This window comes from Quercus lobata, chromosome 10 (genome assembly GCF_001633185.2).
Source record: "Quercus lobata isolate SW786 chromosome 10, ValleyOak3.0 Primary Assembly, whole genome shotgun sequence".
NCBI classification, from domain to species: Eukaryota; Viridiplantae; Streptophyta; class Magnoliopsida; order Fagales; family Fagaceae; genus Quercus; species Quercus lobata.
In genome coordinates, this window is record NC_044913.1 from 29,173,807 (window position 1) to 29,190,162 (window position 16,356).

At 35.1% G+C, this 16,356-nt stretch overlaps 1 protein-coding gene across 1 annotated transcript; it reads left to right on the forward strand.

Annotated features, from left to right (window-relative positions):
* The first annotated feature begins 2,706 nt into the window (after window positions 1–2,706).
* Window positions 2,707–15,939, forward strand: LOC115964600 (phenylalanine--tRNA ligase beta subunit, cytoplasmic-like). The gene is made up of 14 exons (XM_031083879.1): window positions 2,707–2,764; window positions 2,873–2,928; window positions 3,034–3,116; window positions 5,599–5,728; window positions 5,835–5,950; window positions 8,576–8,642; window positions 9,359–9,400; window positions 10,418–10,459; window positions 10,624–10,700; window positions 10,942–11,068; window positions 11,160–11,327; window positions 15,514–15,574; window positions 15,649–15,720; window positions 15,908–15,939. The coding sequence occupies exons 1-14, from the start codon at window positions 2,707–2,709 to the stop codon at window positions 15,937–15,939; spliced, it is 1,131 nt and encodes a 376-aa protein (XP_030939739.1).
* The last annotated feature ends 417 nt before the right edge of the window (window positions 15,940–16,356 follow it).

Sequence of the window (16,356 nt, forward strand, 5' to 3'; positions counted from 1 at the left end):
AAGGGCCCTATGGCCTACCTTGGGCTTTATTTTTTATTCTCAAAATACTTATCCTTTTTAGGCCATCACTTGGACTTTATTTGTGCATTCTCTTCTCTTTGGGCATTTGGAATGCAACTTGATTACTATCTTTTTGCTTATACTCTAATCCATCTCTTGGGGCTTTCTTGGGCTTTTCTCCTCATGAGATCTTAGATGCAAATTTGCAAAAATTGGTATTAACAAAGAGAAAAGCAAAATAGAGAAGGATATAATTCCCATATTAGTCAAGCCAAAGTTGTCTAACTCTAAATATCCAAAGTTGCTACAATAACTGTGTATATTTACATAGTTACTGTTCATTTGCGTTAGTATATTTTATTATTTTTTCTCTCTCCACATATCTGATCTCCTTCTCTCTCGTCACTTTCCCTTCACTCTCTTCCGACCAAAATGGGAATTTAACCCTGATTTTCAAACATTATAATTAGTAGGCTGCATTTTTAAACTATATTTTTTACTAGCATCTCGAGGCTAAGAGACTTGATTTTAGACTATAAATCGAGTCTTTGAAGGTCGGTTTTCATGTTCTGATCGGGTTTGAGTTGGCACTTTTTCCACATGGCGTCCACTTGCAAATCGAGTCTCTAAGACTCGATTTACATCTATATTACATTTATAGTAAAAAGAAAAGATTTTGGCCTTTACACCTTCTCACCTTAATAACAAAGAAAACCACAATGACAACAGCAATTTTGAAAATATGTGTTCATCAGAGAAAAAAAAAAAAAAAAAAAACCCAGAAACAGAAACATGGGTTGCAGTGAGAGAGGCCTGGGTCTCGAGCGGCCTAGGTCGTGCTGCGACCTGGGTCGCGCTGGGCCGGGGTCACACTACAACCAAGGTCTGGCGCGGCCTAGGTCGACTTGAGCTTGCATCTCCATTTCTTCTTCTTCTTCTTCTCTCTTTCTTTCTTTCTTTTTTTCTTTCTTTCCGTGTTTTTGCTGTTTCTGCATTTTGTGTCTTCTGAGTATGAATGTTTGTAATTATTATTTTTGGGTTAGAAATCGAGTCTTAGAGACTCGATTTTCAGGTAGACGTCACGTTGAAAAAATACCACATTAGATGTGATCAACCCATGAAAATCGAGTCTCTTAGACTCGAGATGCTAGTAAAAAAATATAATTTGAAAACGTAGCCTACTAATTATAATGTTTGAAAATCAGGGTTAATTACCCTGAAATGCCCTTTCTTCCCCTCACTCTCTTCTCTATCTACCTCATCAGACATGCTCTCTTCTAAACACAAAATCTCCACATACATATCATCAAATACTTTAGCTATAGAAATCTGTCCCTCCAAACACAAAATTCTCACACAATCTCAACATCAATTACTTCACCTACATAAACCCATAATCAAGACCCACACAATCTGGGTTTTTTTCTCTTATTTGGCTTCAAGCTTGGTGGATTTTTGTGGGTTTGCTAGAATTGATGTTCGACCTTGGAGAATTTTGTGGGTTTGTTGGAATTGATAATAGAATGTGTGGGTTATGTTTTGGTATTGATTTGCACTTCTGTCTTTGGCTGGGTTTGGTTGATGGGGGTGGTAAATTGAGGAAGATTGATTGAGGGAACTAGGAAGATAGAGAGAGATATGAATTGAGAGAATGATAAAGAAGAAGAAGACGAAAGGGAAAGTGTTCAAATGAAGGAGGAGAAGAAAGAAATAGACAATAAAAAAAGAAAAAAAAAAGAAAAGAATGAGAAATAGAAAGGGAAAGTCTTCAGTTGCCGTGTGTGCCAAAGTTAGTGGGTCATGGTAGGTGTGAAATAATTAAAAAAAAGTACTGAAAAAATATTATTTAAATAAAAGAGGGGTAGAGTAGACGAACTGATGTGGGTGTTTTGTAAAAGTGAGTGTGTAAAATAAAAAAAAATATGTTTTTTTTTTTTTTTTTTGCAAAATAGACAAAAATTTTACATTCATTGACGCAGATGCTTTTAGACTATCTATTTCACACAACGTTTCATTAAAATATCAATTTTTCTTGATTTTTTTCAATTGTTTTTCTTTCTTTACACACAATAACCATCATTCACACTCTTCCTTTATTCTTGAGATGCGTAAAGAAAGAATAAAAAACTAAATGCAAAGTGATTAGTTTTAGTGTAAATTTACATAGCTGCTATAGTAATTTTACAAATTTACAAAGTTTTAACTTGATTGATGTGGATGATTTTACCGCTTAAATGTGTAAATTTGATACATTTTTTATTTTGTACCGTCTAATACAAATGCTCTTACTTATACAACAAAATTTATCTATAAAGAAGCCTAGACAAAATTCTATAAAGAAGCCTAGACAAAAATTTTACAAAAGAAAACTGAAACTTATTAATGTGGAAAATTTTTAGTGGGAGATAAAAAAAAAAAATGGTGATATTAGTAATGAAACAAATCAGTGAAAACTCGCCTCCTCCTATGCCAAAAAGTTATCAAATTTTGGGTAATATTAATCCGTATCAACATGTATAAAAGGGGTTATCAAAAAAAAAAAAAAAAAAAGAAAAGAAGGAAAACCTGTACAATCTCTGTTAGGTGGCCCAAAGCCCAATAACTAAACGAGGTCAAATGATCCTTTCCTCCTCACTACATAAGCAAAACCCGACCCCCTCTCTCTCGGGCAAGGGTTTTTCATTGTCAGGGTTTTTCAAAACCACCATGCCTACTGTCAGCATTGGAAGAGATCGTCTCTTCGAGGCTCTAGGAAAAACTTACAGTCAGCTTTCTCTCTCTCTCAATATCCAATCACAATTTTTTATATTTAAATTCGTTTATAGGAGAAATTAATCACATTGTGTTGGTTTGTATTGAATCAATCTCACAGCGGAAGAAGAGTTCAAAGAACTTTGTTCCAGGTTCGGGATTAAGCTCGATGACGTTGCATACGTCGTAAGCACTCGCATTTCTTTCTCTTTTAAAATATTAATTTTGAAATGATTAATTACTTTTAATTATTTATTTATTTAATTTTTTTTTTTTTTTCAGACTTCTGAAAAGGAAAAACATTTGGATAAAGGAGCTAAAGGCAATGGAGAAATTATCTACAAAATTATAGTACCTGATCATAGGTATTTTATTAGTCGGTATATATTTTTTTGGGTCTAGTGTCGTAAGTCTGAGAAGTTTTTATTATTATTAATTTTGGATAAGTTTGTTTCGGCGGACATGGATTAAATTAGTAAGAAAGTGTCATATTTTGTAGGCATTTTAAAGAGACACATAAACTACTAAAGATAACTTTGTCATTTTTCCTACCTATGTGCCACATGTCATTTATTTATTTTAAAATGGGAGAGAACAGAGGAGCCGGACCCATAGATTTAGCGCATGCATTTGTATGTATGTATGCATGCATGTATCTACGTGGCTTTTTGTTTATTTGGGCAAAGTTGCTATTTATTATCTCTTAATAGAAAAATAGATGTGCAGAATTCGATTAGAATTGCATGTTCTTAGGAATAAAAAAAACATATAAATAAAAAAAAGTTACATTTTTAAGTTGTAACAGCAGCTGGTTTAATTTTTTGAAATTTTAGTTTGAATTTTAAACTTCTTCATTTATATAATTTGTGTTTTGTTGTTAAATAACTTTCAATTAAATAATAAAAGTGAGTTTTTTTTTTTTTTTTTGATATATAGATAATTTTTTGAAGAGGGTGAAAAATGAGGTGGTGAGTTCAAAAATCAAAGGGGTGTGTAACTTATCAATAAAAATGAAAGAAAATACTCTGTATATAGATTTGATAATATTTATATTAAATTTTATGGAGGGCTCTAAAATTGATTTATGGGTGCTGTAAGAAAAGGAGTTTTTGCATCAAATGTTAAATATCATCAATTGGATGATTCTTTTTGATATATCTTATCATTTATGGACAAGTAGTGCATAACATGGCTGAAGGAACTTAAACTATGTTTTTCCTCATTGATTCGCAAGTTGACATAACGAATAGTAGTTATCCTGTGCGATATACGGATTAATTAAAAATACATGTAAATAAAAAAAAATTATATTATTTTCGGAACTATCTCAATAGCTATTGAGCAATTTGAAACTATTATAGGGTTTCTCCCAGTTAATTAAATAATTTAGTTACTCGAAACTTTTGATAATAGAATTTTAGTCAAAGCAGAATTTAAAAATTTTGAAACCTAGGTAACAGAGTTTTACCAAGAGTAAACTACCCTAAAAATTGGTAATTCACTTGATATATTTTTAATAGATTTTAATTTAAGGTAAACTATCTTAATAATTAATGAGAGTGTAGCCATTTGTCGCAAAGAGAAGATAGCACTTGGCAAAACCAAAACTTCTAATATCCCAATTTTATTTTTTCTATAGCATATATATGATGTTATTTTCACTAATAAATTTTGCTTATATTACTTTGTAATATTATTTGTACTTCGGGTTTACATCATGAAAAAGTCAAGGTTTTTCCACTTATACACTACTTATTGTTGTTGTTGTTGTTATTATTATTATTATTATAGTCTTATTTCTTCTAATTTTTATAGTCATATATGGATTTTGCTTATAATTTGAGTTGGTTTCACAAGTGAATATTATGTCTTTTTTATTTTCATTTTTATAAAAAATTTTCTTAGTTTTATCAATGAGTTTAGTCTTGTGTACACTTTTGTCGGATATGCTGAAGTTTTTAAGTGGGTAAGTTGTCGACCTTCTTATGTACCATAATTTTTTCATTTATTATGGATATGAGTCTTTGAAATTAGTTATTGTCTTCGCTTCTCACATACTATTTTTTTGTGCTTTATATCAAGGATTTGCTTATAAGTTATAATCTGAGTTTTTCAAGTGAAATAGTTTTACAAAATTTCATCTTCTTATTGGGCATTGCTTTTTTGAGCAGTGTTGGTAAAAGTGCACTTAAGCCCAAAGTGCAAAGCCTCAAAGTTCTAGTGCTTTTTGCCTCTAAAGTGAGGCGCACTTAAAAAAGCGTGCTTTAGGCGCGGTTTTTTGTGCTTTAAAAAAAAAAAAAAAAAAAAAAAAAACCAAAATTGAATTAAAACTTTAGGATGTTGACATTATTGATATAGGCCATTGATTTGGCATATTTTTAGTGTAACTTACTAAAAAAAAAAAAAAGTAAGTTTGAGTGTAACTTGTCCTAAAACCCGCAACCCCCTAGTTCTTCTCTATTTTTATTTTTTTGTGTTCTTCTCTATATAAAATGTTTTATATCAATTTATATGATAATTTGATTGTATGATTGTTGTATTTCTCATTAACAATTATTTTTAAATTTATTAAAACTTTTTTTTTTTAATATGCGCTTCACTTCAATTAGGTGTGCGCTTTGCATTTTGTACCTAGGATCAAAGAGGCCTTTGCGCTTAAGTGCGCCTTGTGCTTTTAGCAACACTGTTTTTGCTAACTCAATGTGGTTAGTTCATTTTTAAAAAACCTTAAGAGCTAAGAGATTTTTATTTAATTGTTGTGGAGCTGCTTGCTAGAATTTTATATTTTGATAATAAAAAAATATGAGAGCAATATTAATTATACTCCTCTTTGATATACATGCACAGATCTGATTTGCTTTGCCTTGAAGGGATTGCTCAAGCGCTTAGAATCTTCAATGGGCAGCAGGAGATACCAACATATAAAGTGGCTAACATCAGTACAAAATCAATGATTAAGATGCATGTGAAGCAAGAGGTTATTATCTTAGAAATTCACTAGCCTATTGTGGAGAAAAATTGCCCCTTAAGTGACCCAGTTGATTTGATGGTATTCGAACCATTTATCTCTTTTCCCCTTGCAGACGTGTTCAGTTCGTCCCTATGTTCTTTGTGCTGTTTTAAGAGACGTAACATTTGACACTGCAAGTTATAACAGCTTTATTGATCTCCAAGACAAGCTTCATGAGAACATTTGTCGGTAATGAATTCTGAATTCCAGATTCACTTATCATTTGTAACTTGGCATTCTGTGTCTTCTAACTGATTGTACAACTACAGATTGAAACACTTTTGAACGATTAAAAGTTAAATATTTTTGCTGAACTATTGATCATATTTTCGACTAAATCTAAAGATGAAATGGTTAGTCATTTTTGGTTCTAGTTTTTTCACAGTTTGTTTCAAGGTTGATTTGCATGGGTTATGCATGGGATGTATAAACAACATGGTAATAACAAATAATGCAAACATCAGAATGCATAATGGTAATCTTAAGAAATATTCACAATGGTTTGCTTAAATGCATGTGGTTTTATATTTACTCTCAATTTTCATCTAAACTTTGAAAGATATATTTGTTCTTCCATACTGTTTAGTAGCCTTGCACTTAGATGTAGGGTCTTTATGAGTTGGGTTTGGTCGGGAGTATCAACCTGCTGTCCAACCCGATTATGTCAAGTTGGGATTTGGGAAGTTTACAACCAGTGCTTACTGAAACGATTGGATTAAGCTTACTGCTATCGGCGGACATTTAAGGATTTGGATAGATCCAATGACCAAATGCTCGCTCTCTTTTCTGGTTCTCTTTTTGATTGGGCTAGGGCTTGGGGACTCACTTCTAGTGATTCTCTTCCTTTATTCCTTAGTTCTCTTCTCCTTTGTTCTTAGTGTTTTTCTTCCTTTATGTTTGTTCTTCTCTTTCTTTTCTTGTACATTATGTTCTGCTAGTGCTTCTTTGCACTTAGCAGTTTTTTTGAATATACATATCTCTTACCTATAAAAAAAAAACCGAACATTGTTTTCAGTTTGGCTATTGCATCTGATTAGTTTTGTTAGCTTGGTAAGTTGACAATGACCACAAAGAAGACTCTTAAGGGAGAGAATTGGAATTAAAAGAGGGAGAGAGGGGGGCTGATGAAAGAAGCAACAATGAGGGTGTTGATCTTTTCGTTGTAATAGGCAGCCCAAGGAAGCATGGACATGGCTCCTTGCACAAACTCATTAGACAACTGCATGGTGTCATGGTGTCAGTTGATTATTATTATTATTATTTTATTTTCAAAATTTTGCCCACAGTTAAGACATGACAGAGAAACAATTGCGACACAATGACCAGAAAATTGAGTAAAAAATAAAAAATAAAAAGATCAAATCTATTTAGTTTTGGATGGCTGGGGGGAGATATTTTCATTTAAAGATTTAACATATTGAAGATGGGCTTAATGCCTTGAAAGGTTGATGGGATGGGAGAAACAAATTAGCTAAGAGAGGTAGAGATGACACTTATGAGCTCTAGCTTTTTTTTTTTTTTGATAAGTAACATAAAAATTTTATTAAAAAACACACAGCCCAGTACATAGGAAATGTCACATCCTGTCTTAGTAAAAATAAGGTGGAGGGTGAAGTCGACCTGCCAATAAAACATGAGGAAAATGTTTGGATTTGCTTTGTCTCTAGTTGTTACATTTCATTGAGTCAATGGTCTTCAAATTATTTTTCTTGATCATTTGATATCTTGTCTAAAGATTTGTTAAAATTAGCAAAAGAAAAATGTATCTTTCTAGAGGCCTCAAAGTTTCCTTAATGACTACCTACATCATGATACACAATTACATTTCAACAGTATTTACGGTATCTTTCTATGCAATATGAAGTTTTGGTTTGGTCATTTGCTCAGTTTGCAGATGATAGGCTTTTGGCTAAACAATGTTTGATATATTAAAAGCTGGAAAATCTTAGGTAGTTGGTTCCAGTCAAGTTGGCCTTGAACCTTTTGCATGTCCAAGTGGATAGCAAAACACCTGGCATACACCTGCTTGAACCAGGTTCATTTACAGAGTCAAAATATTCTTTATTGGCTACAATGATGAAAGGCTGGGGTGGGTTAAACAATGTTATCCATGGATAGATTTTTGCTTGAACATATGTTATATGTTTTCCATGTGGTAATTTCACAGCTCAAATTAGGATAAAATTGCTTAGTGTAGTGTGTACACTCCTACGTTTTTGTGTTAAAATCTGAACTAACAAGTAGTAATCATGTGTCTTCACCACTTCGATTCTGATGCTAAGCTGTATTACACCTGTCACTGTCTTTATTATGAGCAGAAACTTGTTTTTCTGTACCATGTTCTGGCTAACCTCATATTGTTATATGTCTAAATCAAATAAGTACTTTCGTTGTATTACTTATCCAAAACAGAAAAAAAGTTACCTGCATAGTGAACTTCTGTAGGATGTAGAGTTGTTTCAATCACCAAAATGTTATAAAATTGTTGGTATAAATACTATTAATTTCCCGTTGCTGCAACCTTGGTTTGTTGCAGTTGTCAATTGAAACTAAAATGGTTTGGCTCTGTGATTTTTTTTTCAACTACAGGGTATCTGCCATGTATCTTTTTCTGCTATTGTGTGCGTGTGACCCCACTTTAGTTGGGCTTAGTATTGGTTGAGCTGAATTTTTATGCTATCATCTGTTTTTCATTGCTTTGTCTTGAATTTATGTTTACTTTTGTTTTATTCTTTTGACTTTTCAATTGGAAGGTTCTATGAATATTTTATGTAATTTATCTTTCCACATGCTTGCAATTAACATTTGTTTTAGGCAAAGAACCCTAGTAGCGATTGGGACTCATGACCTGGATACATTACATGGCCCTTTCACATATGAGGTAGATATTTCTTGATAATAATTCTCCTTTCTCATGGCGTGTTACATGATTTCTTGGTGTTTTGTTTCATTTGGCATTGTCGTAGGAATGAAACTATTTCTGAATGTATGGGTATGGTTCTTTCATTTGAGTTCCTACCTTTGTAGAAGGAAGAGGGAAGGTCCATTTCCAAGCCAAGAGTTTTTCTGGACTTACCAACCCTCTGGTCCTCTAATACTTAAAAAAATGCATATGGAGTGGAGATAAAACCGTACTGACTCTACTTCCTTTATGAGTAGTCTGTGTGGCCTATACATGAGTTTTGAGTTAGGAACTTCTTATTCTGAATGGTTGAATTAATTTATTCCTCAATCTTTTTTGGCTTGTCCGATCCTATGATAGTTAAATTGGTTTTTATATTGTTAGTCTGAGGGTCTTGATGATATTTTTTTTTTTTTTTTTTTTTTTTTTTTTTTTTTTTTTTTTTTTTTTGTTTTTTGTTTTTTGTTGTTGTTGTTGTTGTTGTTGTGACTAGTTGTGGGAGAGTTTAATTCTAGTTTGTTTAGCATATCCACAAACGTTTTCTGCTTTGGCAAGTTCTCTTTCTCTCTCCCTCTCATATTTGTACAAGGTTGTTGTGCTTAAATCTGCTTAGTGCAAATGTTACTCGTAGGCTGTATGAAATGAGGTAAGACACATTACTGCATCAGTGACTCACAAGAATCTCTTTATTTCAGGCTTTGCCGCCTTCAAGTATAAATTTTGTTCCACTCAAGCAGGTAATGTTTATATTTTTAACTCAATTATTTACAAAGGACATAGTTTTCTATTGTTACTTTGTGAGCAGGACTGGTACCTGATAGGGTCATTAAAAAATAGAATTATGCTCGAGAGACTGAATGTCATTCTATGCTTCTGATTAACAGAATGTCATGAAATGCCTTCCTTAAAGACACTGTAAAAGAATGACTTTTCCCTGATGAGATGAAACTTGAATTCTTGTAAATTATAATTCCAGGTTGTCTAATGTGGTTAGTTTGGCAGGAATGTAATAACCATATCTTTGAAGATAATGAGAGATCCGTTGATCTTTTAAAACATCTTTTTGGTACTTTATTTTAGTGGGCTTGTACTTGGGGTTTTATACAATGTATTTCAATTCCTACTTTCTTACAATTTGTTAGCTTTAGCTTGAGCTTTTTGGATTTTTTCATGTTCAGAGTGTTCATCATCTTGAACACAATGTTCATTTTATTCAATAAAAGCATTATTACCTATTTGAAAAAAAAAAAAAAAAAAAAAAAAAAGATACACGGAGTTTTGAACCAATCTGGTTCCCACTGGTGTATTGCTTGACATCTAAGCTATCCTTTCTCCTGGTATGATATCCAATTTTCCAAATCAAAAGTATGGAATCACGTGGTAGACAGCTTCCAGAAGCAGACAGTTTTTGCTCAATTGCAAGCCTCTTTGTTTTTCTTTCGGTGACCTTTTTTTCGGTTGTTTTGGCACACTTCTAATTTTTGCGTTTCCCTTTGCCAATAAGATTCAGTCTGTAATATTAGCAAGTTAACCTACATATTACTTGGTTATGAGTTTCACTTTATCTGATTTATTTGAGAACTTCCTGTCATACCAGAACTTCCCATACTTTCGTCGATAACAGTGGTCTATGCAAATTTGCTTTTCACATTTTATATCTTATTTCATTTTTTTATGGAAAAATAGTGTGAAGTTGCAAAGTCAATAAACAATGTTGGAACTGATTGCTTGTAACTTTGTCTTTTGCAATTTAGGAGAAGAATTTCAGAGCTGATGAGCTGATGGAGTTTTACAAAGTGAATCCTATATTGAGACTTTTCTTGTTAATATACCTTGACTTTGCAATATTTTAAATAATTGTGATATAGTCTTTGTGCATAATTCTCTGGAGCTTTATTTTACATCGTTCTTGATTGTATAATTGTTTCATTTCTTAATGCTTGTTTCACTGATTTGGCAGTCAGATTTGAAACTGGAAAAGTTTTTGCACATAATTGAGAACTCACCAGTGTTCCCTGTGTTGTATGACAGTACAAGGTACGATGGTTTCTTGATGTGTATGCAAGCATAAGAATTTTTAGCTTTTTTACTGTACAATTTATTTAAAATGTTGTTATTTCTTTATTATTCTATCAATTTGTTCTCCTTCCTCTCCTTCTTGTAGGGTATTTACAGCACTAAATTTCTTTTAAATATTCTATTGGTAATATAAAGTTTGATGCGTTAATGTTTTATTTCCCTTTTCTTTCCTAAATGTATTTTACTATTTTTTATGCAGAACTGTTTTGTCTTTGCCCCCTATTATAAATGGTGCACATTCAGCAATCAAATTAGAGACAAAGAATGTATTCATTGAATGTACTGCCACTGATCTGTCAAAAGCCAAGATTGTTTTAAACGTAATGGTAGGCAATTGAGAAATTCCTGTTCAAGTTTTTTTGGATTGGAACTCTGATTTGTAGTAGTTTAATTAATGATCTTCCTCTGTTCTCTTAGGCGAAAATGCTTTCAGAATACTGTGAAAGAAAGTTTGAAATTGAGCCAGTTGAAGTGATATATTGTGATGGCAAGTCATATATTTATCCTGATTTATCTGTCTACAATATGGGCGTTTCTCTTTCCAATATTACTGGTGCAATTGGAGTGCCCTTGGTGGTTGATGAGGTATGGCAATATCCGTCCAAATAATTATCTACTTTCTTGATTAATGAAAGTTTAAATGTGTTATTCAAGGTGGTGGTTGCTGTTGTTGGTGTGTGTCTGTGCTTATTTATTTACCATACTACTTCTTCCCCCATAAATACTCCCCTGGAGCTTTAGTGTTTTTTTTTTTTTTTTTTTTTTTTTTTTTTTTTTTTTTTTTTTTTTCTCTCCTCTAAGCTTTTCACTCCCTTGTTGCCCTTCCTTTCTTCCTTAAGAGTGTTCATACTGAGATCGTCTGCCCATCCTCTGTAAGTATCCTCATCCTTTCTTATTTCCATATTCTTTGGGTGCTATGCGTAGATTTGCTAGGTTAGTAGACAACCCCCCCCCCCCCCTTCGTTTTGGCTTTTAAGGCCAGGTATCACATCCATCGTGATGTAGAAGTAGTGTTTTGTCATCAAGACGCTATGGCTGACCAGCAGGAACAAGGAGCCATTTTTTTTCTTCCCTTTAATAGCTGTAATAGAGGGCGGAGTTAGGTTTCGTCTTAGCCCTCTCTTAATACACCTTTTTAGATTGTATAGGCATAGCACTAATAAGTGTACTCCTATCCTTTTTCGTGTGGTCGGGTGTGTGGTAGAGTTTAATAGGCAATTCGGCCTAAACCTCACCCACCACAATATAAATTACATCTATAACTGTTGCGGTAACTCGACTTCAACAAGAATTCACAAGGGAAATTCTTGAAGGTTATTAGGAACTATCATGCTAGGGAGATCTCATGCTTGACCTCCCCGAACAAACCAAGTTTGTTGGCCAAAAGAGGGTTTTTTTTCTTACTTGGTGTCTTCTTTTATTCCTCTTTCTATGGCTTTTGGCGTGCAGGTTCTCGGCACGTTAAGCTGAACCTGAACATTGTGAAAGTGCTTGACCTCAACCGGATTTTTCGATTCGAGGTCTACATCCATTTTGACGGTCAACTCCGCCCCTCCCACCTAATTCTCGACTACATACCCACTTACAGGGGTTTTCAAGATCCTAGGGACGCTATAAAGGCTAAGCACCCCCTCCCTTTAGTCTTGTATGACTAAAGGGATTTTTGCCTAACATCCAGACGTACAGAGCTTGGCAAGCTAGTCCCCGACTAGGACGAAGTGATTCTCCTCCCCCTTTTTCGGATGGTATAGCTAACCTGAATTTTAGAGCCTAGGACAACTAACTTGCTGAAAATCGAGAAGTCAACGTAGCGACAGAGGTTGCCGAGGGATCACATGCCACAATTATGGTGGTTTAGTTCAGAACCTTGGAGGTTGAGGATTTTGTGGCTGCACCCCACGACGACATGGGGCAAATCCAATCAACCCCATCCCAACCAACTGTGGTGATCACTCCTCCATCCACTTGGCGAAACAAAGAGGCCGCGAGTGGGTGAAGGCCCCAGAAGCCAAACGGTCACTACTGTTGCCGAGTTTCCTACTTGGACAGAGCCTCAATCCACCCCTCTTGTCCAAAGCAGTGGAAGTAGCTCAACCCCCATCCCGCAGCCCCAACCGTACACATGAACTTAGGCTACATGGTGGCCCACTCCCCTTCGATGAAGGCACTCCCCTTTGATCTCCTCCCCTTGCCCCCCCTTTCCCCTTCCCCCTTTTTATTTTAATTTTTACATTTTGTCTTTATGCTTACATTTGCCTTGTTTTATTCATACTTGCCAAGGGTTCCATATGTTGGAGGTTTGCTTAAAAAAGGCCACCAGGACCATGAGAAAGAGACCGCCCTTAGGCAGGTATTGGAGAGCAAACTCCAAATCAGGGCAGGTGATGTTCCTGTCGAGATGCTGAGAAGTTGGGATGTTCCAGAGTCATCAACTTAGGCTCCTCTTGAGGGGATCCCAGCTGGCGGCAGTCAAGGCAACCCTAGCCTAGAGTAGCGCCTATCAACGTGGAGGCCCAAGCCACTGCAGCTCAGAGGGAAGTGGTAGAGCTGGAAGATGATCCTCCTCTCCCAACAAACACCCCCGTGGTGGACCCTCCCTTGCCTCTTGTGCCCTAAGCTTTTTCGCCTCCGCTGAACCTCGCTGATATTGTGGATAATCCCCTCCCCTTCCAAATGTAACCAAGGAGGGGCCTCAAGCCTAGAGAGCCTCTCCTCCACCCCTTTTGTTAGGGCTGTCCACGGGTCGAGTCAGCTCGGGTTTGGGTCCAACTTGCACTCAACCTGATTGGGTCGGGTCACTGAAAAACTGACCCGCAATCAACCGAAATATGGGTTAGACCCGCTGGGTCGGATCATCGGTTTGAACGGGTCGGATTGAATGGTTTGGCGAGTTGGACCTCTTATTGGGCCTTTTCGTAAATTTTATTGGATTTAATTTTTTTGGGCCTTTCCGACCAAAATTATTGGGTTTTTCAAGGAATTAATAGTTTTTTAAGCTTGCCATATCAGATTGGGCCTTGGCAGATTCTGGTGACCTTTTCCTTCTCAAATTGGGCTTGTAGTTGCTGTGCTACCTTCAAATACTTTGACATTCTTTCATCTCTTGCCATAAAAGCCCCTTGAATTTGGCTAACAACTAGTTGTGAGTCCAAGCACACTTCCACTTCCGTGGCACCTACCTTCACGGTGGCTCAAAACCCTACCAACAATGCTTCATATTTGGCTTTGTTGTTTGATGCCTGAAATCCCAAGCTCATAGAATGCTCCATTCTTATGCCCTTGGGTGACTCCAACACCACCCTGATGCTTGATCCTTGGGCATTTGATGACCCATCCATACATATTTTCCATGGATGGGCTGAGATTTGTTGCACCCTACATACAACCATGCTTTTGGGGTGAGAACTCGGCAACAAAGTTTGCCAATATTTGCCATTTGACCAAATTCCTTGGTTTGTATATGATGTCAAAAGCCCCCAAGGTAGTCCCCCATTTGGCTCTTGTTCTAGTGAAATCCGATCTTCTCAGTAGTGCTTGTAAAGGATGCTTAGTCAAGACAAATTGTATGAACCTGAAAGTAATGGGGAAGCTTCTTGGTTGCATGAATCAATGCTAAAGCTACTTTCTCTGATCGGTCCCTTGACAAGCGAGACGGACTTCAACATGAACCCCTCCTAACATGATTGCTCACTGAGCTGTCCTCCTGATAAGACTGCTCAGTAGACCTTCCCCTCCATCTCCTTCTAGCCTCTAATTCCCATTGTCAAACATGAGCACGTAGCTCCTCCATTTCCCTATCCCTCACTCAAATATGATTCTTTATTTTTGTACGAAGTAGACCATTCTTGATGTAGGACAAGGGGGAACAAACAAAATCTAATTTAGAACTGTTGGGGTAGATCTGTTAATACGTCTTTTTTGAGGGTTTAGTGTTAGGTTTTGGTGGGAAATAGGCTAGAAAATAAGAGGGATAATAGGTTTTCCAAAGAGGACAAGGATTAGTAGGGTTTGGGGATGAAACAAAGGAGAACAATCAAGGTTTGGGTGGTTGTTCTTGTGCTGTAAACAGTAAAATAAAATAAATGATAAATATTTAGGCATCACTCCTAAACTTCCTAAACATCACACCTAGTTTTTCTTGGCATCAAACTTCGGAGAAAACTGCATCACACAAACCATAAAAGAGAGCTTCATAGCTCTTAAATACTGAAAACATTAATCATCTTAATAGAAAAGCATTACAACTCTTTAAATAGAAGTCTAATACCTAATTCTTAAAACCCTAATAAGACTTGGACTTGGACTCCTTAGGCTTTTACTACTAAGCCCAACTAAATAACCAAACTTAAAATAAAATAAGACCCAAATAGACTATAAGCATAGCCCATTCTAGAATATTTGGAAATTACATAATTGCCCTTGATACATAAAATCAAATAAAATATAATAAATCCTTCTCACGGACTCCTACATCATTCTCCTTTAGATGATTAGGGACAACATGTTGGTCAAGAACCACAGGTTGTTGACTAGGGACAACAGAGTCGGCAGAATTTGGTTTGTAGTAGCATAGGCTTTACTTTAGTCATTATCATCACCTAAATGAAATGAGGCTTGAGTGTTTTGGATTATTGGTTTTATTTGCAACTTTTTATTTTTTATTTTTTCTTCTATTATCTTATAAAAATAAGGGTTATCTTGCTGCACTATTTTTATCTATTGAATACTTGATAGATAATCTGTGAAATTATTTTTGTATTTGTTTTTCCAGGAAAGAAGCAGGCCAAATGTTCCACAAGATCCACCTGCAGTTCTAGTGGAGAATGTTGGAGGTTAGGCTATATAGCTTGTTCCCAGGCTAGTACAACTTTTGTTTCCTACTAAATTCGGGTTATGTTGTTTGCAGTTGTTGGTGGAGCTGTTGTTGGTGGAGCTACACGAGTGCATAACCCACAGGATTTAGAATACTTGCAAGATTGTAAGTACAATTATGTTTAATAATTGTACTCAAATTCCTTTTAATTGGTATATATTTGTTTTGTTTTGTTTTTTTTAATAGGTAACAGAAAATATTAATAATAAAATGTTGGAGGTTAGGCTATAGCTTGTTCCTAGGCTAGTACAACTTTTTGTTTCCTACTAAATTTGAGTTATGTTGCTTGTAGCTGTTAGTGGAGCTGTTGGTGGAGCTACATGAGTGCATAACCAACAGGATTTAGAATACCTACAAGATTGTAAGCACAATTATATTTAAGAATTGTACCCAAATTCCTTTTAATTAGTGTGTATATATATATATATATATATATTTTTATAGTTAACAGAAAATATTATTAATAAAATTTAAAAAAAAAAAAAAAAAAAAAAAAAAAAAGCCAACCTGAGTACATTAGGGATGTACTATGAGGCACAAATCAGGAACCAAAATTACAACGATCAAGTAAAACAGGAACAGAAAAACAAGAAGAATGAGACAAAGCCACACTCCATTCATCGAGTGTCAAGAAAAAAGACAATCTCTAGTGTAGAATGTTCACATCCTTCAAAGCTTCTAGCATTCCTTTGATGCCAAATACATCATATCAAGCAATGAGGCACAAGTCTCCAAAATTCA